General features: G+C 37.2%; 2 protein-coding genes across 2 annotated transcripts; both read left to right on the forward strand.

Annotated features, from left to right (window-relative positions):
* The first annotated feature begins 8,187 nt into the window (after positions 1-8,187).
* Positions 8,188-9,507, forward strand: LOC137634223 (dnaJ homolog subfamily C member 3-like). Its single transcript, XM_068366493.1, has one exon. The coding sequence runs from the start codon at positions 8,188-8,190 to the stop codon at positions 9,505-9,507; it is 1,320 nt and encodes a 439-aa protein (XP_068222594.1).
* A 12,794-nt stretch (positions 9,508-22,301) lies between these two features.
* On the forward strand, positions 22,302-24,293 carry LOC137634224 (uncharacterized protein MCAP_0864-like). The gene has a single exon (XM_068366494.1). The coding sequence runs from the start codon at positions 22,302-22,304 to the stop codon at positions 24,291-24,293; it is 1,992 nt and encodes a 663-aa protein (XP_068222595.1).
* Positions 24,294-27,740: the final 3,447 nt, after the last annotated feature.

Genomic DNA, 27,740 nt, shown 5'->3' on the forward strand with positions numbered 1-27,740 from the left:
AAGGAAGGTTTTTAGGTGGACATATCCTTAGATGCAGTGGTACAAGTCCTGCATCAGAGGATAAGGAATGGACTAAAATGAAAGTATCAGGTGGTTGGACCATGGAAGATGGGGAAAAAAAGGAAGGTTTTTAGGTGGACAGACCCTCTGATGCAGGTGGTACAAGTCCTGCATTATAGGATAAGGAATGGGCTAAATTGAAAGGATCAATTGGTTGGACCCTGGAAGAAGGAGAAAAACAGGAAGGTTTTTAGGTGGACAGACCCTTTGATGCAGGTGGTACAAGTCCTGCATTATAGATTTGGAATAGGCTAAATTGAAAGGATCAAGTGGTTGGAGCATGGAAGATCGGGAGAAAAGGAAGGTTTTAGATGGACATATCCTTTTATGCAGGTGGTAAAAGTCCTGCATCAGAGGATTGGTCAGTGGGCTAAATTGAAAGGATCAAATGGTTGAACCATGGAAGATGGAGAAGAAAGAGGAAGGTTTGTAGATGGACATATCCTTTGATGCATGTGGTACAAGTCCTGCTTTATAGGATAAGGAATGGGCAAAATTGAAAGGATCAAGTGGTTGGAAAATGGAAGATGGAGAGAAAAAAGTAAGATTTTTAGATATACATATCCTTTAATGCAGGTGGAACAAGCCCTGCATCATATGATAAGGAATGGGCTAAAATGAAAGGATCAAGTGGTTAGAAAATGGAAGATGGAGAAAAAAAAGATTTATAAATGGACATATCCTTTGATGCAAGTGGTACAAGTCCTGCATCATATGATAAGGAATGGGGTAAACTGAAAGGATTACGTGATTTGACCATGGAATATGAAGAAGTAAAAGGAAGGATTTAGATGGATATATCCTTTGAAGCAGGTGGTACAAGTCCTGCATCATAGGATAAGGAATAGGCTAAATTGAAATGATCTAGTGATTGGACCATGGAAGATGGGGGCAAAAAAGGAAGGTTTAAGATGGATATATCCTTTGATGCAGGTGGTACAAGTCCTGCATCATAGGATAAGGAATGGGCTAAATTGAAAGTATCATGTGGTTGGACCATGGAAGATGGGGAAAAAAGGAAGGTTTTTATATGGATATATCCTTTGATGCAGGTGGTACAAGTCCTGCATTATAGGATAAGGAATGGGCTAAATAGAAAGTATCAGGTGGTTGGACCATGGAAGAGGGAGAAAAAAAGGAAGGTTTTTAGATGGATATATCCTTTGATGCAGGTGGTACAAGTCCTGCATCACAGGATAAGGAATGGGCTAAATTGAAAGTATCAGGTGGTTGGACCATGGAAGATGGAGAAAAAAGGAAGGTTTTTAGGTGGAAATATCCTTAGATGCAGTGGTACAAGTCCTGCATCATAGGATAAGGAATGGGCTAAATTGAAAGTATCAGGTGGTTGGACCATGGAAGATGGAGAAAAAAGGAAGGTTTTTAGGTGGAAATATCCTTAGATGCAGTGGTACAAGTCCTGCATCAGAGGATAAAGAATGGTCTAAAATGAAAGTATCAGGTGGTTGGACCATGGAAGATGGAGAAAAAAGGAAGGTTTTTAGGTGGAAATATCCTTAGATGCAGTGGTACAAGTCCTGCATCATAGGATAAGGAATGGGCTAAATTGAAAGTATCAGGTGGTTGGACCATGGAAGATGGAGAAAAAAGGAAGGTTTTTAGGTGGATATATCCTTTGATGCAGTGGTACAAGTCCTGCATCAGAGGATAAGGAATGGTCTAAAATGAAAGTATCGGGTGGTTGGACCATGGAAGATGGAGAAAAAAGGAAGGTTTTTAGGTGGACAGACCCTTTGATGCAGGTGGTACAAGTCCTGCATTATAGGATAGGGAATGAGCTAAATTGAAAGGATCAATTGGTTGGACCCTGGAAGATGGAGGAAAAAAAGGAAGGTTTTTAGGTGGACAGACACTTTGATGCAGGTGGTACAAGTCCTGCATTATAGGATAAGGGATGGGCTAAATTGAAAGGATCAAGTGGTTGGACCATGGAAGATGGAGAAAAAAAAAAAGGAAGGTTTTTAGATGGATATATCCATTGATGCAGGTGGTACAAGTCCTGCATCATAGGATAAGGAATGGACTAAATTGAAAGGATCAAGTGGTTGGACCATGGAAGATGGAGAAAGAAAGGAAGGTTTTTAGGTGGACAGATCCTTTGATGCAGGTGGTACAATTCTTGCATTATAGGATAAGAAATGGGCTAAATTGAAAGTATCAGGTTGTTGGACCATGGAAGATGGAGAAAAAAAAGTAAGGTTTTTAGATGGATATACCCATTGATGCCGGTGGTACAAGTCCTGCATCATAGGATAAGGAATGGGCTAAATTGAAAGGATCAATTGGTTGGACCATGAAAAATGGAGAAAAAAAAAGAAGATTTTTAGGTGGAGAGATCCTTTGATGCAATTTCTTTCACCTGTAAATGTTCTTAACTTCTATTTTAGAAATAATGATACTTTGAATACTAAGATCTATAAATTAGGCTGATGCTTTAAAATCGTCAAACAAAATGTTTACTTTATATTATCCCCTGTAATATAAATTCAAGTTGTAAACATAAGAATTGCAATGAATTGTTTCCAGAAAATTTTCCGAAAGTTTCAATTCTGGATTCCGATTCCCGAGTACTCGGCCCATCACTAATATATATATATATATATATATATATATATATATATATATATATATATATATATATATACATATATACACACACATATATATATATATATATATACACATATACATATACATATATATACATATATACATATATATATACACACATATATAATATATATATATATATATATATATATATATATATATATATATATATATTTATATATATACACATATACATATACATATATATATACATATATACATATATATATACACACATATACATATATATATATATATATATATATATATATATATATATATATATATATATATATATATATATAATCTTATGTATGTATTATGATACCTGTCAATTTCCTTTTCTAGACTTTCCATTGTGTGCAGGCAACCATTTCAATTTAAATATCAGTATGCAATAAAATATACATAGTACGTACATCTACACATCACAAGGACACGACCAGCCTTAAGCAATAAACTTTAAATCAACAAAATATTAAGGATAACTCAAACTAAGAAAAGATGAAATGAACTTTCATCAATGGTTTCAAATATTGATATTATTTTGAAATTTTCAAAATCCACGGTCTAGGTATTACAGGATGCTATCATCTTATGGGTTGTTGTGGCCTGCTTGGTAACGTCTCGGTGTGGTGTTTGCCAGACGGGGGTTCGAGCCCCGCTCAGACTCGTTGGTACTTTTAGTGTCTGCAACCTTACCATACTTGTGAGCTAAGGTTGGGGGGTTTGGGGGAGCCTATAGGTCTATCTGCTGAGTCATCAGCAGCCTCTGTCTGCCCCTTCCTGGTCCTAGCTTGGATTGAGAGGAGGCTTGGGTGCTGATCTTATAATATATGATCAGTCTCTAGGGCACTGTCCTGATCGATAGGGCAATGTCACTGTCCTTGCCTCTGCCATTCATCAGCGACCTTTAAACCTTTTTAAAGTCTTTAAAATCCACAGTCTAGGGATATACTTAAACTGTGATAGACACCTCAAAGAGCTGCCCATGTAGGTTGCACTGCAGGTACAGTTGGCTTCAATAATTCCGGTACACCTCGGTGATAGGTAGTAGGTTGGCTAGGGCACTAACCACCCGTTGAGATGCTATAACTATAGAGTTATTGTCTCCTTTGACTGGCCACGCAATACTACATTGGATACATATCTCTGGTTACGGCTCATTTTTTCTTTACCTACACATAAAACGAATGGTCTGGAATATTCTTCCCACATTCTCCCCTGTCCTCACACACTCGACAACACTGAGATTACCAAACAATTCTTCTTCACTCAAGGGTTTAACTACTGCAATGTACTTGTCCAATGGCTACTTTCCTTTTTGTAAGGGTAGAAGAGAGACTTTAGCTATGGCAAACATCCCTTTTGGGAGAAGAACATTCCAAAATCATACCATTGTTCTCTAGCCTATGGTAGTGCCATAGCCTCTCTACTACGGTCTTCCACTGTCTAGGGGTAGAGTTCTCTTGCTTGGGAGCACACTCGGGCACAATTTTCCCAGTTATTTCTCTTCCTCTTGTTTTTTAAAGTTTTTATAGTTTATAAATAGAAGATCTATTATAAGGTTGTTACTGTTCTTGAAATATTTCGTATTGTTCATTTCTTCTCTTTTTTTTTTTTTTTATTTCCTTTCTTCACAGGGCTATGTTTCCTTGTTGGAGCCCTTAGGCTTTTAGCATCATGCTTTTCCAACTAGGGTTGTAGCTTATCTAATAATAACAATAATAATAATAATAATAATAATAATAATAATAATAATAAGCTAAAGAGATGTCTGAAAGCTGTAAATTATTATTATTATTATTATTATTATTATTACTAACTTACTAAGCTATAACAAATATTAGCAAAGCTCTACCAGGGAAAGATAGCCCAATTTAGAAAAGGAAATGAGGAAATAAATAAACTTCTGGAGAAGTAATGAACTACAGCAACGATATCAAAATAAATCTTTCATAATATATAAACTATTAAAACTGTATACAACAGGAAGAGAAATAAGAATAGTGTACCCTCCAGCAAGAGATCTCTACCCCATGACAGTGGAAGACTATGGTACAGGGGCTGTGGCACTACCCAAGACTAGAGAGCAATGGTTTGGTTATGGAGTGTCCTTCTTCTAGAAGAGCTGCTTACCATAGCTAAAGTCTCTCTTCTACCCTTACCATGAGGAGAGAAGTTAACCTCTTGAGTAAAGAGGAATTGTTTGGTAAAATCAGTGCTGTCAAATGTATGAGGACAGGGGAGAATGTGTAGAGAAAAGGCCAGACCAGCCATAACCAGAGAGAAAAATCTAATGAAGTACTGTCAGGCCAGTAAAAGGACCAAATGACTCTTTGGCGGTAATATCTCAACAGGTGGTTGGTGCCTCAGCCAACCTACTACTGACCTAAATATTATTCTGATAAGCCAAGGCAGAATCTTATGTAAAACTACAATTCAAGAAGGCGAAGGGAAAAGTTCCTATTCCATTACCTATGTATGTATGTATGTATGTTTGTCCTCAAACGCACAATACTGGTCATCAATTAATCCTTAACACACATACACACACATTATATATATATAATATATATATATATATATATATATATATATATATATATATATAATTTTGTATGTATACATACATATATATAATATATATATACATGTATATATATATATATATATATATATAATTTTGTATGTATACATACATATATATAATATATATATACATGTATATATATATATATATATATATGTGTGTGTGTGTGTGTGTTAAGGATTAATTAATGACCAATTGTGCGTTTGAGGACATACATACATACATACGTAATGGAAAAGAGAATTTTCCCTTCGTCTCCTTTCCACCAGAAAGACGGCGTTGACTAAAGAAATAATAATAATAATAATAATAATAATAATAATAATATTTTTTTTTTATCAAATATAATTGAAATGCTACTCAAGGCACTAGGAGAGTTGGAAGACCTAGGCCTACATGGCTGATAACTATGAAGCAAGAAGTAAATGATGAATGGAGAAGTATGGAATTAAAAGCTCCAGATAGAGACGACTGACGAAATCTAACCGAGGCCTTTTCCGTCAATAGGCGTAGGAGGAGATGATGATGATGATGATTAAAATGTAATAATTTTAAATTAAATTTTCTATTGAGTATATGGTAATAATTATATGTTTACATCATTTCTTTTGAAAGTCTTCCGTCTTTGCTTTCAAAAGAAATGATGTAAATATATAATCATTACCAAATACTCGATATTTAATTTAAAATTATTACATCTTAATCATCATCATCTCCTTCTACGCCTATTGACGGAAAAGGCCTCGGATAGATTTCGTCAGTCGTCTCTATCTGGAGCTTTTAATTCCATACTTCTCCATTCATCATTTACTTCTCGCTTCATAGTCCTCAGCCATGTAGGCCTAGGTCTTCCAACTCTCCTAGTGCCTTGAGTAGCATTTCAATTATATTTGATAAAAAAAAAATATTATTATTATTATTATTATTATTATTATTATTATTATTTCTTTAGTCAACGCCGTCTTTCTGGTGGAAAGGAGGCGAAGGGAAAATTCTCTTTTCCATTACGTACGTACGTATGTATGTATGTATGTATGTCCTCAAACGCACAATACTGGTCATTAATCAATCCTTAACATACACACACACACACACACACACACACACACACACACACACACACACACACACACAACTGTCATTGGAGTCAGTGATTTCAAAAATGGCTCCAGGAAGCTGAAAAGTCTTCAGAGTCCTCTGAAGAATCACCTTCACTTTTTTTCAAATCAATGCTGATGCGAACCTCAAGATCGGTATATAAGATTATGGCTAATAAGTTGAATCAATTGTTTAGTGTGTGGATGAATATGATTGGAGAATTTATTCAAGGAACATACAACTTGCCTCAAAATGCAGCTTCTGTTATCCAAGAACGGAATGCTGCATGCGAGGAAATGACGTTAAATCTTCAGGGACAGCTGCGAACTCTACAGGATTCCCTGGTCTACAAATGGTTTTCGTGGCTTCTACCAGAGGCGCCGCGTTTTGAAGACTGTCGGACAGTCGCCTCACAGGAAGGATTCTTAGGTAGATGGCTGCAGCGCTGTCCTTGGATCGGGGGCTTTTGGAAAGCCCGTGAGGAACTACGTGGGTGTGAACTTGCTTTGCAGCAAATGGAAGCAGAAGCTTTGAGATTCAACGACCAGTTGAGAACGAGATGGTTCGGTGGCAAACTGCTCCGCGAATTCAACGTTGGAGGAGTGGAAGAAATACTTTCTCGTGGAAACAAAAAAATTTATTACCTCGCTTTGGCTGCTGCTGGCGCCATATTCAGTGGAATTATGTTGGCTAAGAGAAGGATGACTAAAGAAGGCAAAGGCGTTCCAGAATTGAAGACAGAGGAAGTGACGCGAGAAAAACTGATAGCTCAGAAAGAGACTGAGATTCAAAAGCTGAAAATTGGCGGAGCCGAAAAAGATCTCAAGATGAAGGAACAGAAGGAACAAGAAACTATTAGAAAAGAAAAGGAAGATATTAAGAAGGTATTGAATGATAAAATAAAACAACTAGAAAATGATTGCGTACAAAAAGATCTCAAGATGAAGGAACAGGAGAACGAACAAGAAACTATTAGAAAAGAAAAGGAAGATATTCAGAAGATATTGAATGATAAAATAAAACAACTAGAAAATGATTGCGTCCAAAAAGATCTCAAGATGAAAGAACAGGAGAATGAACAAGAAACTATTAGAAAAGAAAAGGAAGATATTAAAAGGACATTGAATGGAAAAATAAACCAACTAGAAAATGATTGCGTCCAAAAAGATCTCAAGATGAAGGAACAGGAAAAGTTGCTGAAAAATCTAAAAACTGAAAAGGAAATAATCAATAAAGTACAAAATGAAAAAAGTGAATTGCAAAATGAGTGTATCGAAAAAGAAAAGCTACTTGAAATTCTAAAAATTGAAAATGAAGCCCTGAAGAAAGTTCAGAATCAGAAAACTGAACAAATAAAACAATTGGTAAATGAAGTGGTTGAATTGAAGAGAGAAAAAGACGAGCAAGAAAGGCTGAAAGCTAAAATGGCGTCTGATTATCAAAATCTCGAAAAGGCATACAATGACAAAGATCTTCAAATGAAAGAACTGAAAAAGTTACTGGAAAATCTTAAAACAGAAAATAATGGACTGAAATTTTTTCGAAAGGATCCTGTAAATAAATTGAGAAATGAAGAAGAAGAACTAAAGGCAGAAAAAGAAAAATTGGAGTCAGAATATGAAAATCTGAAGAAAGAGTGCGCCAAAAAAGATGATTAGTTGAAACGACAGGAAAGGTTACTGGAAATTCTTAAACCTGGGCATAAGGGACCGAAGAAATTCCAAAAGGATCATATAATTATATGGAAAAATAAGGTAGATGAATTGAATGCAGAGAAAGAGGAGCAAGAAAAGCTGAATGAAAAGATGGCGTCAGATTACCAAAATCTCTTAAAAGAATGCGCCAAGAAAGATCTTGAGATGAAGAAACAGGAAAGGTTACTTGAGATTCTTAAAACTGAAAATGAGGCCACTCAAGCACAAAAGGAACAATTGAGGAACGAAATAAACAAGCTGAAGGCCGAGAAACAGGCGAAAGAAAACACGAAGGCCGAGAAACAGGCGAAAGAAAACATGAAGGCCGAGAAACAGGCGAAAGAAAACATGAAGGCCGAGAAACAGGCGAAAGAAAACATGAAGGCTGAGACGACTTCTGATCAAGAAAAGGAAAAGGAATTCGTCAAGACAGACTTTAAGGGGAACGAACAGCAGAAGAATGAAGAAATTAAGAACGAGTGTAAGAAGGAGTGTAAGAAGGAAACGGAAAATAAGAAGGATGATCAGCGGGGAAAGTTATTAAAGGATGGGTTATTGGCTCATAAAAATAAAAGGTTCGATGAGGCCATGAACTTTTTTACAGATGCCTTGGCAATAGATTCGGACAACAAAGAACAAACCGCTCTTCTGCACATACTTCGGGCTGGGGCGAACGCAGCCTTCAGAAACCCTCAGGACATGGATATCGTATTGGACTGTTGTCAAGCCGTCGATAAAGGTCTTCAAGGTTGCCGAGCCTACATGCTTCGAGGGAAGCACCTTCTCAAACTTGGCCTTTTCGACGCTGCCATGAATGACTTCGAAACTACGAGGAAAGTTGCGAGCTCTAAAGAATGTTTGAAATTCATAGAAGATACTAAGGCACTAAAGAAGAAATGGGAGAGCCAAAGCCATTATGAGGTTTTGGGTGTGGGTCAGACGGCCACCAGGGCAGACGTTTTAAAAGCCTTCAAAGGCTTGTCCATGAAGTTACACCCGGACAGACACCGGGACAAGCCTGAATTCCTACAGGGGGCATTCGAGGAGAAGTTCAAAAGAGTAGTTAATGCTAAAATTGTTCTGACGGATGATCAAAGCAGAAGGGCATACGATGCAGAGCTTCTACAACGCCCAAGACAACAACCAGGACAGTGGGACCGACGTCAGCAGAACTTCCAACGCCCAGGACAGTGGGACCAACGTCAGCAGAACTTCCAACGCCCAGGACAACAGCCAGGACAGTGGTACCAACGTCGGCAGAACTTCCAACGGCCAGGACAACAGCCAGGACAGTGGGACCAACGTCGGCAGAACTTCCATTTCAAACCAAGAGGGGACCAACGTCAGTACTGCTACTATTATGCACCAACAGGGGGACAATCTTTTGGGAATTTGTTTGAAATGTTTGAAGAATTGTTCAGGAATATGTAAATGAAAAGTCCTTCCTGTACGATAACAAAAAAAAATAGAAAATAAAAAAAATTATAAAACAATAAAAACCCATATATATATATATATATATATATATATATATATAAACAACCCCAGGGAAAAAAAACTAAAAAATCATTAGAAAAAATGAAAAAAAAAATAAAAAAAATTATAGTGGAATATATTCTTAGAATGTTTCAATTGAGTTTTGAGGAAAGTAATAGTATTTTACATTTGTAAGACATAATTTTTCATATGTAAGACCCACTGGAAGGATAAATTTGATGGACTTTGGAAAAACAGAGATAACATAACATTTTTTTGAGGAGGAAATATCCTTTGATGCAGATGGTAAAAGCTCTACATCATCGGGTAATGGATGGACTAAGCTGGAAGGATCGAGTTGATAGACTATGACGGAAGGAGAGAAAAGGACTATTTTTTTAGGAGAAAATATCCAGCAAGTGCTTAAGGGATGCTTGGCTCCACTACCCGGCTTGATGGACGTGGAATACCTAAGAGGACTTGTTCTGCAGAGGGAAAAACCTTGTCTTTTTCTAGTATGCTATGTTCCCTGGTGTGGTCGTACAAGGGCTTCGTCAGGTGAACAAATGGTCAGATATCTAGATCTATTCTTTCGGATATTAACCTTCGGGTGGTTCTGGGGGAATAACCTAGAAGACTGGCTCTGCAAAGGGGAGAAGGCAAGGTTCTTCTAGTATGCGGTCAGGTCTTTATAGGGGGACCAAAGAAATCAGGCTGGGGAAAAAGCTTAATCCTTTGAGGAGAAGGTGAAGGTGAAGGTGAAGAGCTAAAAAAATAAAATCCCCCATAAATATAAAAAGCTAAAAAATCCCCCCAAAATATAACAATAAAAAAAAAAAACGGCAGCTACATGAGGAGAAGGAGGAGCAGGAAGAGAAAAAGCAGCAAGAGCAGCAGGAACAAAAAATTGAAAATAAAATAAAATCACGAAAACCCAAAAAATTATATAAACTAAAAAACCCTGCAAAATAAAAAAAAAATTAAAAAAAAGGGAGCAGCAGCAAAGAAAAAAAAACGAAAAAAGGCAGCAGCAGCAGTAGAAAGAGGAGAAGGAGAAGCAGCAGAAGTGGCTGAGGCAGCAACAACATAAAAAAAAAAAAAAATAAAAAAGAGGCAGCAGCAGCAGCAAGAGGAGAAGGAGAAAGAGAAGTGGCTGAGGTAGCAGCATCATGAAAAAAAATTAAAAAAAAAAATTCCCCCAAAAAAAGAGGCAGCAGCAGCAAGAGGAGAAGTAGAAGGAGGAGAGGTGTCTGAGGCAGTGGCAACATGAGATGAGAAAAAAAAAAACAGCAGCAGCAGCATAAGCAGCAAGAGGAAAATTAGACAGAGGAGTAGTGGCTGAAGCAGCAAAACAAAAGAAAAAAAAAGAAAAGCAAAAAATCCAATAAAGGAGGCAGCAGCAGCAGCAAGAGGAGAAGTAGAAGGAGAACTGCCTGAGGCAGCGGCAAAAAAAAAATGAAGAATAGAAAGCGAAAAAAAAGGGGCAGCAACAGCAGCAAGAGAAGTGGCTCAGGCAGCAACAAAAAAAAGAAAGGAAAAATTAAAAAAAATAAAAAAAAGGCAGCAGCAGCAGCAGCAGCAAGACAAGTAGAAAGAGGAGTGGCTGAGGCAGCACCAAAAAAAAAAAAATAAATAAATAAATAAAAACAAAAAATAAAAACAAAGAAATCCAAAAAAAAAAAAAAAAAAAAAAGGAGGCAGTAGTAGCAAGAAGAGAAGTAGAAGAAGGAGTAGTGGATGAGGCAGCAGCAAAAAAGAAATAAATAAAAAAAAGAATAAAAAAAAGAGGCAGCAGCAGCAAGTGAAGTAAAAGGAGGAGTGGCTGAGGCAGCACCAAAAAAAAAAATCAGACAAAAAATCTGCAAAAAAGAGGCAGCACCAGCATCAAGAGCAAAAGTAGAAGGAGGAGGAGTGGCTGAAGCAGCAGGCAAAAAAAAAATAAATAAATAAATAAAATGAATAAATAAAAAAGAACATAAAAATCCAAAAAAGAAGCCAGCAGCAGTAGAAAGAAGAGAAGTAGAAGGAGGAAAAGTGGCTGAGGCAGCAGCAAAAATAAAAAATAAAAAAATAAAAAACAAAAAATCCCCAAAAAGAGGCCGCAGCAGCAGCAATAGGAAAAGTAGAAGGAGGAGGAGTGGCTGAGGCAGCAGCAAAAAAAGGTAAGAGAAAAAAAAAAAAAAAGAGGCCGCAGCAGCAGCATTAGAAGAAGTAGAAGGAAGAGAAGTGGCTGAGGCAGCGGCAGAGAAAAAAGAAGTGGCTGAGGCAGCGGCAGAGAAAAAAGAAGTGGCTGAGGCAGCGGCAGAGAAAAAAGAAGTGGCTGAGGCAGCGGCAGAGAAAAAAAAAGAAAGAAAAAAGAAATAAAAATGCAACAGTAGCAGCATGAGAAGTAGAAGGAGGAAAAGTGGCTGAGGGAGCACCCCCCCCCCCAAAAAAAAAAAAAATAATTGAAACAAGAAAATCCAAACAGAAAAAAAAAAAACACAGCAGCAGCAGCAAGAGGGGAACAGATGGGCTAAATTGAAAGGATCAGGTGGTTGGAAAATGGAAGATGGAGAAAAAAAAGGAAGATTTTTAGATGGACATATCCTTTGATGCATGTGGTACAAGCCCTGAATCATAGGATAAAGAATGGGCTAAATTGAAAGGATCAAGTGGTTAGAAAATGGAAGATGGTGAAAAAGAGGAAGATCTTTAGATGGACATATCCTTTGGTGCAGGTGGTACAAGCTCTGCATCATAGAATAAGAAATAGGCTAAATTGGAAGGATCAAGTGGTTTGAAAATGGAAGATGGAGAAAAAAAGGAAGGTTTTTAGATGGATATATCCTTTGATGCTGGTGGTACAAGCTCTGCATCAGACAACAAGGAATGGGCGAAATTGAAAGGATCAAGTGGTTGGACATTGGAAGATGGAGAAAAAAAGAAAGGTTTTTAGATGGACATATCCTTTAATGCAGGTGGTACAAGTCCTGCATCATAGGATAAGGAATGGCCTGAATTCAAAGGATCAAGTGGTTGGACCATGGAAGATAGAGGAACAAAAGGAAGGTTTTAGATGGATATATCCTTTAATGCAGGTGGTACAAGTCCTGCATCAGAGGATAAAGAATGGGCTAAATTGAAAGGATCAAGTGGTTGGAGCATGGAAGATGGAGAAAAAAAAGGAACGTTTTTATATGGACATATCCTTTGATGCAGGTGGCACAAGTTCTGCATTATAGGATAAGGAATGGGCTAAATTGAAAAGATCAAGTGGTTAGACCTTGGAAAATGGAGAAATAAAGGAATGTTTTTATATGGACATATCCTTTGATGCAGGTGGTACAAGTTCTGCATTATAGGAGAAGGAATGGGCTAAATTGAAAAGATCAAGTGGTTAGACCTTGGAAAATGGAGAAAAAAAGGAACGTTTTTAGATGAACATATCCTTTGATGCAGGTGGTGAAAGTCCTGCATCAGAGGATAAGGCATGGGCTAAATTGGAAGGATCATGTGGTTGGACCATGGAAGAAGGAGAAAAAAAAGGAAGGTTTTAGATGGATATATCCTTTGATGCAGGTGGTACAAGTCCTGCATCAGGGGATAAGGAATGGGCTGAATTGAAAGGATCAATTGGTTGGACCATTGAAGATAGAGAAAAAAAGGAACGTTTTTATATGGACATATCCTTTGATGCAGGTGGTACAAGTTCTGCATTATAGGATAAGGAATGGGTAAATTGAAAAGATCAAGTGGTTAGACCTTGGAAAATGGAGAAAAAAAGGAACGTTTTTAGATGAACATATCCTTTGATGCAGGTAGTACAAGTCCTGTATTATAGGATAAGGAATGGGCTAAATTTAAAGTATCAGGTGGTTGAACCCTGGAAGATGGAGAAGAAAAAGAAAGGTTTTTAGATGGACATATCCTTTGATGCAGGTGGTACAAGTCCTGCATTATAGGATAAGGAATGGGCTAAATTTAAAGTATCAGGTGGATGGAAGATGGGAAGGAAAAAGTAAGGTTTTTATATGGATATATCCTTTGATGCAAGGGGTACAAGTCCTGCATCGTAGGATAAAGAATGGGCTAAATTGAAAGGATTAAGTATTTGCAAAATGGAAGATGGAGAAAAAAAAAGGATGGTTTTTAGACGGACATATAGTTTGATGTAGGTGGTAGAAGTCCTGCATCATATGACAAGGAATGGGGTAAACTGAAAGGATTACATGATTGGACCATGGAACATGGAGAAGTAAAAGGAAGGTTTTAGATCGATATATCCTTTGAAGAAGGTGGTACAAGTCCTGCATCATAGGATAAGGAATAGGCTGAATTGAAATGATCTAGTGGTTGGACCATGGAAGATGAGGGGAAAAAAGGAAGGTTTCATATGGATATATCCTTTGATGCAGGTGGTACAAGTCCTGCATCATAGGATAAGGAATAGGCTAAATTGAAATGATCTAGTGGTTGGACCATGGAAGATGGGGGAAAAAAAGGAAGGTTTTAGATGGATATATCCCTTGATGCAGGTGGTACAAGTCCTGCATCATAGGATAAAGAATGGGCTAAATTGAAAAGATCAAGTGGTTGGACCATGGAATATGGAGAAAAAATGGAAGGTTTTTAGATGGACATATCCTTTAATGCAGGTGGTACAAGTCCTGCATCATAGGGTAAGGAATGGGCTAAATTGAAATGATCAAGTGGTTGGACCATGGAATATGGAGAAAAAAAGGGAAGGTTTTAGATGGATATATGCTTTGATGCAGGTGGTACAAGTCCTGCATCATGGGATATGGAATGGGCTAAATTGAAAGGATCAAGGGGTTGGAGCATGGAAGATGGGAAAAAAAGGAAGGTTTTAGATGGACATATCCTTTTATGCAGGTGGTAAAAGTCCTGCATCAGAGGATTGGTCAGTGGGCCAAATTGAAAGGATCAAATGGTTGAACCATGGAAGATGGAGAAGAAAGAGGAAGGTTTGTAGATGGACATATCCTTTTATGCAGGTGGTACAAGTCCTGCATTATAGGATAAGGAATGGGCTAAATTGAAAGGATCAAGTGGTTGGAAAATGGAAGATGGAGCGAAAAAAAGGTTTATAAATGGACATATCCTTTGATGCAAGTGGTACAAGTCCTGCATCATATGAAAAGGAATGGGGTAAACTGAAAGGATTACGTGATTGGATCATGGAATATGAAGAAGTAAAAGGAAGGGTTTTAGATGGATATATCCTTTGAAGAAGGTGGTACAAGTCCTGCATCATAGGATAAGATATAGGCTAAATTGAAATGATCTAGTGGTTGGACCATGGAAGATGGGGAGAAACAGGAAGGTTTTAGATGGATATATCCTTTGATGCAGGTGGTACAAGTCCTGCATCATAGGATAAGGAATGGGCTAAATTGAAAGGATCTAGTGGTTGGACCATGGAAGATGGGGAAAAAAAGGAAGGTTTTTATATGGATATATCCTTTGATGCAGGTGGTACAAGTCCTGCATTATAGGATAAGGGATGGGCTAAATGGAAAGTATCAGGTGGTTGGACCATGGAAGATGGAGAAAAAAGGAAGGTTTTTAGGTGGAAATATCCTTAGATGCAGTGGTACAAGTCCTGCATCAGAGGATAAGGAATGGTCTAAAATGAAAGTATCAGGTGGTTGGACCATTGAAGATGGAGAAAAAAGGAAGGTTTTTAGGTGGACAGATCCTTTGATGCAGGTGGTACAAGTCCTGCATCATAGGATAAGGAATGGGCTAAATTGAAAGTATCAGGTGGTTGGACCATGGAAGATGGGGAAAAAAAGGAAGGTTTTTATATGGATATATCCTTTGATGCAGGTGGTACAAGTCCTGCATCATAGGATAAGGAATGGGCTAAATAGAAAGTATCAGGTGGTTGGACCATAGAAGAGGGAGAAAAAAAGGAAGGTTTTTAGAAGGATATATCCTTTGATGCAGGTGGTACAAGTCCTGCATCATAGGATAAGGAATGGGCTAAATTGAAAAGATCAAGTGGTTGGACCATGGAAAATGGAGAAAAAAGGAAGGATTTTGGATGGACATATCCTTTGATGCAGGTGGTACAAGTCCTGCATTATAGGATAAGGAATGGGCTGAATTGAAAGGATCAATTGGTTGGACCAAGGAAGATGGAGAAAAAAAAGGAAGGTTTTTAGATGGATATATCCATTGATGCAGGTGGTACAAGTCCTGCATTATAGGATAAGGAATGGGCTGAATTGAAAGGATCAAGTGGTTGGACCAAGGAAGATGGAGAAAAAAAAGGGAAGGTTTTCAGATGGATATATCCATTGATGCAGGTGGTACAAGTCCTGCATCATAGGATAAAGAATGGACTAAATTGAAAGTATCAGTGGTTGGACCATGGAAGATAGGGGAAAAAAGGAAGGTTTTTATATGGACATATCCTTTGATGCAGGTGGTACAAGTCCTGCATCATAGGATAAAGAATGGGCTAAATTGAAAGTATCAGTGGTTGGACCATGGAAGATAGGGGAAAAAAGGAAGGTTTTTATATGGACATATCCTTTGATGCAGGTGGTACAAGTCCTGCATCATAGGATAAAGAATGGGCTAAATTGAAAGTATTAGGTGGCTGGACCATGGAAGGTGAAAAAAAAGTGGAAGGTTTTTAGATGGACATATCCTTTGATGCAGGTGGTACAAGTCCTGCATTATAGGACAAGGAATGGGCTAAATTGAAAGGATCAAGTGGTTGGACCATGAAAGATGGAGAAAAAAAGGAAGGTTTTTAGGTGGACATATCCTTTGATGTAGGTGGTACAAGCCCTGTATCATAGGATAAGGAATGGGCTAAATTAAAAGGATCAATTGGTTGGACCATGAAAGATGGAGAAAAAAAAAAAAAGATTTTTAGGTGGAGAGATCCTTTGATGCAATTTCTTTCACCTGTAAATGTTCTTAACTTCTATTTTAGAAATAATGATACTTTGAATACTAAGATCTATAAATTAGGCTGATGCTTTGAAATCGTCAAACAAAATGTTTACTTTATATTATCCCCTGTAATATAAATTCAAGTTGTAAACATAAGAATTGCAATGAATTTTTTCCAGAAAATTTTCCGAAATTTTCAATTCTCGATTCCGATACCCGAGTACTCGGCCCATCACTATATATATATATATATATATATATATATATATATATATATATATATATATATATATACATATATATATACATATATACATATATATATGCACACATATACATATATATAAATATATATATATAAATATATATATATATATATATATATATATACACATATACATATATATATATATATATATATATATATATATATATATATATATATATACACATATACATATATATATACACACATATATACATATATATATATATATATATATATATATATATATATATATATATATATATATATATAATCTTATGTATTTATTATGATACCTGTCAATTTCCTTTTCTAGACTTTCCATTGTGTGCAGGCAACCATTTCAATTTAAATATAAGTATGCAATAAAATATACATAGTACTTACATCTACACATCACAAGGACACGACCAGCCTTAAGCAATAAACTTCAAATCAACAAAATATTAAGGATAAATCAAACTAATAAAAGATGAAATGAACTTTCATCAATGGTTTCAAATATTGATATTATTTTGAAATTTTCAAAATCCACGGTCTAGGTATTACAGGATGCTATCATCTTATGGGTTATTGTGGCCTGCTTGGTAACGTCTCGGTCTGGTGTTTGCCAGACGGGGGTTCGAGCCCCGTTCAGACTCGTTGGTACTATTAGTGTCTGCAACCTTAAGGCGGGTACACACATGCGAACCGAACCCTGTATTGTAACCAATTCTTGTAACAAAAACGCAAGTGTGGACGGTTCCTCGAACCCGAACCCCGAACCCGCGAGGTTCGAGGCACGGTTCGCCCTCCGTCCCGGCAATTGTCGGTTTTTGGGCCCCGAATCAAAGGGAGGTCTCTTTGCACGTTACGCAACGTGTGGACGGGACCTGTATTGCATGCGTATCAACAGAGGTGGCTGAACTTGACACCGACTATGAATAAGGCCGTCCATAGAAGAGTCCCTTGTTTTGGTCAGTCAGTACGTATAATCGTATATGTGTACCATGGCTGATTGGAGTGAGGAAGAGGTCCTTCAGTTTATTAGTTATTACGAAGAAAAGACTTTACTGTGGTATGCAAAACACCCGAACCATTTTAACAAAATACGTCGTAATGATGCATGGATAGATATAGCACAAAAAACGGGAAAATCGATGGTGGAATGCAAGAGGAAGATGACTTGCTTGTTAGCGTCTATGAGAAGGGAGAAGGTTAAGATTAAGAAAAGCACTGGAACAGGGACAGACTGATGATCGCAGTGGATTTCAATGAAGTTACGTGCTTAACGCGGTTACGGTTCGTCCTCAACATTTTGACACCTTGTAACCGTATATGCGTAACACAGTTACGCATACAAGGTTCGGTTCGCGTGTGTGTACCCACCTTTACCATACTTGTGAGCTAAGGTTGGGGGGTTTGGGGGAGCCTATAGGTCTATCTGCTGAGTCATCAGCAGCCTCTGTCTGCCCCTTCCTGGTCCTAGCTTGGATTGAGAGGAGGCTTGGGTGCTGATCATATAATATATGATCAGTCTCTAGGGCACTGTTCTGATCGATAGGGCAATGTCACTGTCCTTGCCTCTGCCATTCATAAGCGACCTTTAAACCTTTTTAAAGTCTTTAAAATCCACAGTCAAGGGATATACTTAAACTGTGATAGACACCTCAAAGAGCTGCCCATGTAGGTTGCACTGCAGGTACAATTGGCTTCATTAATTCCGGTACACCTAGGTGATAGGTAGTAGGTTGGCTAGGGCACTAACCACCCGTTGAGATGCTATAACTAGAGAGTTATTGTCTCCTTTGACTGGCCACGCAATACTACATTGGATACATATCTCTGGTTACGGCTCATTTTTTCTTTACCTACACATAAAACGAATGGTCTGGAATATTCTTCCCACATTCTCCCCTGCCCTCACACACTCGACAACACTGAGATTACCAGACAATTCTTCTTCACTCAAGGGTTTAACTACTGCAATGTACTTGTCCAATGGCTACTTTCCTTTTTGTAAGGGTAGAAGAGAGACTAGCTATGGCAAACATCCCTTTAAGGAGAAGAACATTCCAAAATCATACCATTGTTCTCTAGCCTAAGGTAGCTCCATAGCCTCTCTACTATGGTCTTCCACTGTCTAGGGGTAGAGTTCTCTTACTTGGGAGCACACTCGGGCACAATTTTCCCAGTTATTTCTCTTCCTCTTGTTTTTCAAAGTTTTTATAGTTTATAAATAGATCTATTATAAGGTTGTTAATGTTCTTGAAATATTTCGTATTGTTCATTTCTTCTCTTTTTTATTTATTTTCTTTTATTTCCTTTCCTCACAGGGCTATGTTTCCTTGTTGGAGCCCTTAGGCTTTTAGCATCATGCTTTTCCAACTAGGGTTGTAGCTTATCTAATAATAACAATAATAATAATAATAATAATAATAATAATAATAAGCTAAAGAGATGTCTGAAAGCTGTAAATTATTATTATTATTATTATTATTATTATTATTATTATTATTATTATTATTATTATTATTATTATTATTACTAACTTACTAAGCTACAACAAATATTAGCAAAGCTCTACCAGGGAAAGATAGCCCAATTTAGAAAAGGAAATGAAGAAATAAATAAACTTCTGGAGAAGTAATGAACTACAGCAACGATATCAAAATAAATCTTTCATAATATATAAACTATTAAAACTGTAAACAAGAGGAAGAGAAATAAAAGAATAGTGTACCCTCAAGCAAGAGATCTCTACCCCATGACAGTGGAAGACTATGGTACAGGGGCTGTGGCACTACCCAAGACTAGAGAGCAATGGTTTGGTTATGGAGTGTCCTTCTCCTAGAAGAGCTGCTTACCATAGCTAGAGTCTCTTCTACCCTTACCATGAGGAGAGAAGTTAACCTCTTGAGTAAAGAGGAATTGTTTGGTAAAATCAGTGTTGTCAAATGTATGAGGACAGGGGAGAATGTGTAGAGAATAGGCCAGACCAGCCATAACCAGAGAGAAGAATCTAATGAAGTACTGTCAGGCCAGTAAAAGGACCAAATGACTCTTTGGCGGTAATATCTCAACAGGTGGTTGGTGCCTCAGCCAACCTACTACTGACCTAAATATTATTCTGATAAGCCAAGGCAGAATCTTATGTAAAACTACAATTCAAGAAGGCGAAGGGAAAAGTCACTATTCCATTACCTATGTATGTATGTATGTATGTTTGTCCTCAAACGCACAATACTGGTCATCAATTAATCCTTAACACACATACACACACATTATATATATATATAATATATAATATATATATATATATATATATATAAATTTGTATGTATACATACATATATATAATATATATATACATGTGTATATATATATATATATATATATATATATATATATATATATATGTATATATATATATATATATATATATATACATATATATATATATATATATATATATATATATATATATATATATATATATATAAATATATATATATATATATATATATATATATATATATATATATATTATATATATCTATATAAATATATATATATGTATATATATATATATATATATATATATATATATATATATGTGTGTGTGTGTGTGTGTGTGTGTGTTAAGGATTAATTAATGACTAATTGTGCGTTTGAGGAAATACATACATACATACGTAATGTTAAAGAGAATTTTCCCTTCGCCTCCCTTCCACCCGAGAGACGGCGTTGACTAAAGAAATAATAATAATAATAATAATAATAATAATAATAATAATAATAATAATAATAATAATAATAATATTTTTATCCAGTGTAATTGAAATGCTACTCAAGGCACTAGGAGAGTTGGAAGACCTAGGCCTACATGGCTGAGAACTATGAAGCGAGAAGTAAATGCTGAATGTAGAAGTATGGAATTAAAAGCTCCAGATAGAGACGACTGACGAAATCTAACCGAGGCCTTTTCCGTCAATAGGCGTAGGAGGAGATGATGATGATGATGATGATTAAAATGTAATAATTTTAAATTAAATTTTCTATTGAGTACATGGTAATAATTATATGTTTACATCATTTCTTTTGAAAGTATTCCGTCTTTGCTTTCAAAAGAAATGATGTAAATATATAATAATTACCAAATAATCGATATTTAATTTAAAATTATTACATCTTAATCATCATCATCTCCTTCTACGCCTATTGACGGAAAAGGCCTCGGTTAGATTTCGTCAGTCGTCTCTATCTGGAGCTTTTAATTCCATACTTCTCCATTCATCATTTACTTCTCACTTCATAGTCCTCAGCCATGTAGGCCTAGGTCTTCCAACTCTCCTAGTGCCTTGAGTAGCATTTCAATTATACTGGATAAAAATATTATTATTATTATTATTATTATTATTATTATTATTATTTCTTTAGTTAACATAGTCTTTCGGGTGGAAAGGAGGTGAAGGAAAAATTCTCTTTTCCATTACGTACGTACGTACGCACGTATGTATGTATGTCCTCAAACGCACAATACTGGTCATTAATTAATCCTTAACATACACACACACACACACACACACACACACAACTGTCGTTGGAGTCGGTGATTTCAAAAATGGCTCCAGGAAGGTGAAAAGTCTTCAGAGTCCTCTGAAGAATAACCTTCACTTTTTTTCAAATCAATGCTGATGCGAACCTCAAGATCGGTATATAAGATTATGGCTAATAAGTTGAATCAATTGTTTAGTGTGTGGATGAATATGATTGGAGAATTTATTCAAGAAACATACAACTTGCATCAAAATGCAGCTTCTGTTATCCAAGAACGGAATGCTGCATGCGAGGAAATGACGTTAAATCTTCAGGGACAGCTGCGAACTCTACAGGATTCCCTGGTCTACAAATGGTTTTCGTGGCTTCTACCAGTCGGGCAGTCGCCTCACAAGAAGGATTCTTAGGTAGGTGGCTGCAGCGCTGTCCTTGGATCGGGGGCTTTTGGAAAGCCCGCGAGGAACTACGTGGGTGTGAACTTGCTTTGCGGCAAATGGAAGCAGAAGCTTTGAGATTCAACGACCAGTTGAGAACGAGATGGTTCGTTGGCAAACTGCTCCGCGAATTCAACGTTGGAGGAGTGGAAGAAATACTTTCTCGTGGAAACAAAAACATTTATTACCTCGCTTTGGCTGCTGCTGGCGCCATATTCAGTGGAATTATGTTGGCTAAGAGAAGGATGACTAAAGAAGGCGAAGGCGTTCCAGAATTGAAGACAGAGGAAGTGACGCGAGAAAAACTGATAGCTCAGAAAGAGACTGAGATTCAAAAGCTGAAAATTGGCGGAGCCGAAAAAGATCTCAAGATGAAGGAACAGAAGGAACAAGAAACTATTAGGAAAGAAAAGGAAGATATTAAGAAGATATTGAATGATAAAATAAAACAACTAGAAAATGATTGCGTACAAAAAGATCTCAAGATGAAGGAACAGGAGAACGAACAAGAAACTATTAGAAAAGAAAAGGAAGATATTAAGAAGATATTGAATGATAAAATAAAACTAGAAAATGATTGCGTCCAAAAAGATCTCAAGATGAAAGAACAGGAGAACGAACAAGAAACTATTAGAAAAGAAAAGGAAGATATTAAAAGGACATTGAATGGAAAAATAAACCAACTAGAAAATGATTGCGTCCAAAAAGATCTCAAGATGAAGGAACAGGAAAAGTTGCTGAAAAATCTAAAAACTGAAAAGGAAATAATCAATAAAGGACAAAATGAAAAAAGTAAATTGCAAAATGAGTGTATCGAAAAAGAAAAGCTACTTAAAATTCTAAAAATTGAAAATGAAGCCCTGAAGAAAGTTCAGAATCAGAAAACTGAACAAATAAAACAATTGGTAAATGAAGTGGTTGAATTGAAGAGAGAAAAAGACGAGCAAGAAAGGCTGAAATCTAAAATGGCGTCTGATTATCAAAATCTCGAAAAGGCATACAATGACAAAGATCTTCAAAGGAGAGAACTGAAAAAGTTTCTGGAAAATCTTGAAACAGAAAATAATGGACTGAAAAATTTGCGAAAGGATCCTGTAAATAAATTGAGAAATGAAGAAGAACTAAAGGCAGAAGAAGAACTAAAGGCAGAAAAAGAAAAATTGGAGTCAGAATATGAAAATCTGAAGAAAGAGTGCGCCAAAAAAGATGATCAGTTGAAACGACAGGAAAGGTTACTGGAAATTCTTAAACCTGGACATAAGGGACCGAAGAAATTCCAAAAGGATCATATAATTATATGGAAAAATAAGGTATATGAATTGAATGCAGAGAAAGAGGAGCAAGAAAGGCTGAATGCAAAGATGGCGTCAGATTACCAAAATCTCTTAAAAGAATGCGCCAAGAAAGATCTTGAGATGAAGAAACAGGAAAGGTTACTTGAGATTCTTAAAACTGAAAATGAGACAACTCAAGCAGAAAAGGAACAATTGAGGAACGAAGTAAACAAACTGAAGGCCGAGAAACAGGAGAAAGAAAACATGAAGGCTGAGAAGACTTCTGATCAAGAAAAGGAAAAGGAGTTCGTGAAGACAGACTTTAAGGGGAACGAACAGCAGATGAATGAAGAAATTAAGAACGAGTGTAAGAAGGAAACGGAAAATAAGAAGGATGATCAGCGGGGAAAGTTATTAAAGGATGGGTTATTGGCTCATAAAAATAAAAGGTTCGATGAGGCCATGACCATTTTTACAGATGCCTTGGCAATAGATTCGGACAACAAAGAACAAACCGCTCTTCTGCACATCCTTCGGGCTGAGGCGAACGCAGCCTCCAGAAACCCTCAGGACATGGATATCGTATTGGACTGTTGTCAAGCCGTCGATAAAGGTCTTCAAGGATGCCGAGCCTACATGCTTCGAGGGAAGCACCTTCTCAAACTTGGCTTTTTCGACGCTGCCATGAATGACTTCGAAACTACGAGGAAAGTTGCGAGCTCTAAGGAATGTTTGAAATTCATAGAAGATACTAAGGCACTAAAGAAGAAATGGGAGAGCCAAAGCCATTATGAGGTTTTGGGTGTGGGTCAGACGGCCACCAGGGCAGACGTTTTAAAAGCCTTCAAAGGCTTGTCCATGAAGTTACACCCGGACAGACACCGGGACAAGCCCGAATTCCTACAGGGGGCATTCGAGGAGAAGTTCAAAAGAGTGGTTAATGCTAAAATTGTTCTGACGGATGATCAAAGCAGAAGGGCATACGATGCAGAGCTTCTACAACGCCCAAGACAACAGCCAGGACAGTGGGACCAACGTCAGCAGAACTTCCAACGCCCAGGACAACAGCCAGGACAGTGGGACCAACGTCAGCAGAACTTCCAACGCCCAGGACAACAGCCAGGACAGTGGTACCAACGTCGGCAGAACTTCCAACGGCCAGGACAACAGCCAGGACAGTGGGACCAACGTCGGCAGAACTTCCATTTCGAACCAAGAGGGGACCAACGTCAGTACTACTACTATTATGCACCAACAGGGGGACAATCTTTTGGGAATTTGTTTGAAATGTTTGAAGAATTGTTCAGGAATATGTAAATGAAAAGTCCTTCCTGAACGATAAGAAAAAAAAATAGAAAATAAAAAAAATTATAAAACAATAAACCCCCCCCCCCAAAAAAAAAAATATATATATATATATATATATATATATATATATATATATATATATATATATAAACAACCCCAGGGAAAAAAAACTAAAAAATCATTAGAAAAAATGAAAACAAAAATACAAAAAATTATAGTGGAATATATTCTTAGAATAAGTTTCAATTGAGTTTTGAGGAAAGTAATAGTATTTTACATTTGTAAGTACATAATTTTTCATATGTAAGACCCACTGGAAGGATAAATTTGATGGACTTTGGAAAAACAGAGATAACATAGCATTTTTTTAGGAGGAAATATCCTTTGATGCAGATGGTACAAGCTCTACATCATCGGGTAATGAATGGACTAAGCTGGAAGGATCGAGTTGATAGACTATGACGGATGGAGAGAAAAGGACTATTTTTTTAGGAGAAAATATCCAGCAAGCGCTTAAGGGATGCTTGGCTCCACTACCCGGCTTGATGGACATGGAATACCTAAGAGGACTTGCTCTGCAGAGGGAAAAACCTTGTCTTTTTCTAGTATGCTATGTTCCCTGGTGTGGTCGTACAAGGGCTTCGTCAGGTGAACAAATGGTCAGATATCTAGATCTATTCTTTCGGATATTAACCTTCGGGTGGTTCTGGGGGAATAACCTAGAAGACTGGCTCTGCAAAGGGGAGAAGGCAAGGTTCTTCTAGTATGCGGTCAGATCTTTATAGGGGGACCAAAGAAATCAGGCTCGGAAAAAAGCTTAATCCTTTGAGGAGAAAGTGAAGGTGAAGAGCTAAAAAAATAAAATCCCCCATAAATATAAAAAGCTAAAAAATCCCCCCCAAAATATAAAAAATATAAAAACCAAAAAAATTGTTATAACAATAAAAAAAAAACGGCAGCTGCATGAGGAGAAGGAGAAGCAGGAAGAGAAAAAGCAGCAAGAGCAGCAGCAACAAAAAATTGAAAATAAAATAAAATTACGAAAACCCAAAAAATTATATAAACTAAAAAACCCTACAAAATAATAAAAACAAAAAAAAATAAAAAAAAGGGAGCAGCAGCAAAGAAAAAAAACGAAAAAAGGCAGCAGCCGCAGCAGAAAGAGGAGAAGGGGAAGCAGCAGAAGTGGCTGAGGCAGCAACAACATAAAAAAAAAAGAAAAAAAAAAGAGGCAGCAGCAGCAGCAAGAGGAGAAGGAGAAAGGGAAGTGGCTGAGGTAGCAGCATCATGAAGAAAAAAAAAAAAAAAAAAAATCCCCCCAAAAAAGAGGCAGCAGCAGCAGCAAGAGGAGAAGTAGAAGGAGGAGAGGTGTCTGAGGCAGTGGCAACATGAGATGAGAAAAAAAAAAAAAAAAAAACAGCAGCAGCAGCATAAGCAGCAAGAGGAAAAGTAGACAGAGGAGTAGTGGCTGAAGCAGCAAAACAAAAGAAAAAAAAAGAAAAGCAAAAAATCCAAAAAAGGAGGCAGCAGCAGCAGCAAGAGGAGAAGTAGAAGGAGAACTGCCTGAGGCAGCGGCAAAAAAAAATGAAGAAAAGAAAGCGAAAAAAAAGAGGCAGCAACAGCAGCAAGAGAAGTGGCTCAGGCAGCAACAAAAAAGAGAAAGGAAAAATTAAAAAAAGAATAATAAAAAAAAGGCAGCAGCAGCAGCAAGACAAGTAGAAAGAGGAGTGGCTGAGGCAGCACCCAAAAAAAGGAGGCAGTAGTAGCAAGAGAAGTAGGAGTAGTGGATGACGCAGCAGCAAAAAAGAAATAAATAAAAAAAAAAGAATAAAAAAAAGAGGCAGCAGCCGCAAGAGAAGTAGGAGGAGGAGTGGCTGAGGCAGCACACAAAAAAAAAAAAAAAAACAAGACAAAAAATCTGAAAAAAAGAGGCAGCAGCAGCAGCAGCAAAAGGAGAAGTAGGAGGAGGTGGAGTGGCTGAGGCAGCAGCAAAAAAGCTAAAAGAGAGAAAAAAAAGAGGCCGCAGCAGCAGCAATAAGAGAAGTAGAAGGAGGAGGAGTGGCTGAGTCAGCAGCAAAAAAAGGTAAGAGAAAAAAAAAAAAAAAGCGGCCGCAGCAGCAGCAATAGAAGAAGTAGAAGGAAGAGAAGTGGCTGAGGCAGCGGCAGAGAAAAAAGAAGTGGCTGAGGCAGCGGCAGAGAAAAAAGAAGTGGCTGAGGCAGCGGCAGAGAAAAAAGAAGTGGCTGAGGCAGCGGCAGAGAAAAAAGAAGTGGCTGAGGCAGCGGCAGAGAAAAAGAAAAGAAAAAAAAGAAATAAAAATGCAACAGTAGCAGCATGAGAAGTAGGAGGAGGAGAAGTGGCTGAGGGAGCACCCCCCCCCCCCAAAAAAAAAATAATTGAAACAAGAGAATCCAAAAAGAAAAAAAAAACGCAGCAGCAGCAGCAAGAGGGGAACGGATGGGCTAAATTGAAAGGATCAAGTGGTTGGAAAATGGAAGATGGTGAAAATAAAAGGAAGATTTTTAGATGGACATATCCTTTGATGCAGGTGGTACAAGCCCTGAATCACAGGATAAGGAATGGGCTAAATTGAAAGTATCAAGTGGTTAAAAAATGGAAGATGGTGAAAAAAAGGAAGGTTTTTAGATGGATATATCCTTTGATGCAGATGGTACAAGGCCTGTATCATAAGATAAGGAATGGGCTAAATTGAAAGGATCAAGTGATTGGAAAATGGAAGATAGAGAAAAAAAAGGAAGATTTTAAGGTGGACATATCCTTTGATGAAGGTGGTACAAGCCCTGTATCATAAGATAAGTAAGGGGCTAAATTGAAAGGATAAAGTGATTGGACCATGGAAGATGGAAGAAAAAAAAGGAAAATTTTTAGATATATATATCCTTTGATGCAGGTGGTAAAAGTCCTGCTTTACTGTATAAGGAATGGGCTAAATTAAAAGAATCAAGTGGTAGGAAAATGGAAGATGGAGGTAAAAAAAGAAGGTTTTTAGATGGATATATCCGTTGATGCAGGTGGTACAAGCCCTGCATCATAGGATAAGGAATGGGCTAAATTGAAAGGATAAAGAGGTTGGACCATGGAAGATGAAAAAAAAAATAGAAACCTTTTAGATAGATATATCCTTTGATGCAGATGGTACAAGCCCTGTATCATAGTATAAGGAATGGGCAAAATTGAAAGGATCAAGTGGTTGGAAAAGGGAAGATGGAGAGAAAAAAGTAAGATTTTTAGATATATATATCCTTTGATGCAGGTGGAACAAGCCCTGTAACCATAGGATAAGGAATGAGCTAAAATGAAAAGATCAAGTGGTTAGAAAATGCAAGATGGAGAAAAAAAAGATTTATAAATGGACATATCCTTTGATGCAGATGGTAAAAGCCCTGCACCATAGGATAAGGAATAGGCTAAACTGAAAGGATCAAGTGTTTGCACCA

This window comes from Palaemon carinicauda, chromosome 44 (genome assembly GCF_036898095.1).
Source record: "Palaemon carinicauda isolate YSFRI2023 chromosome 44, ASM3689809v2, whole genome shotgun sequence".
NCBI classification, from domain to species: Eukaryota; Metazoa; Arthropoda; class Malacostraca; order Decapoda; family Palaemonidae; genus Palaemon; species Palaemon carinicauda.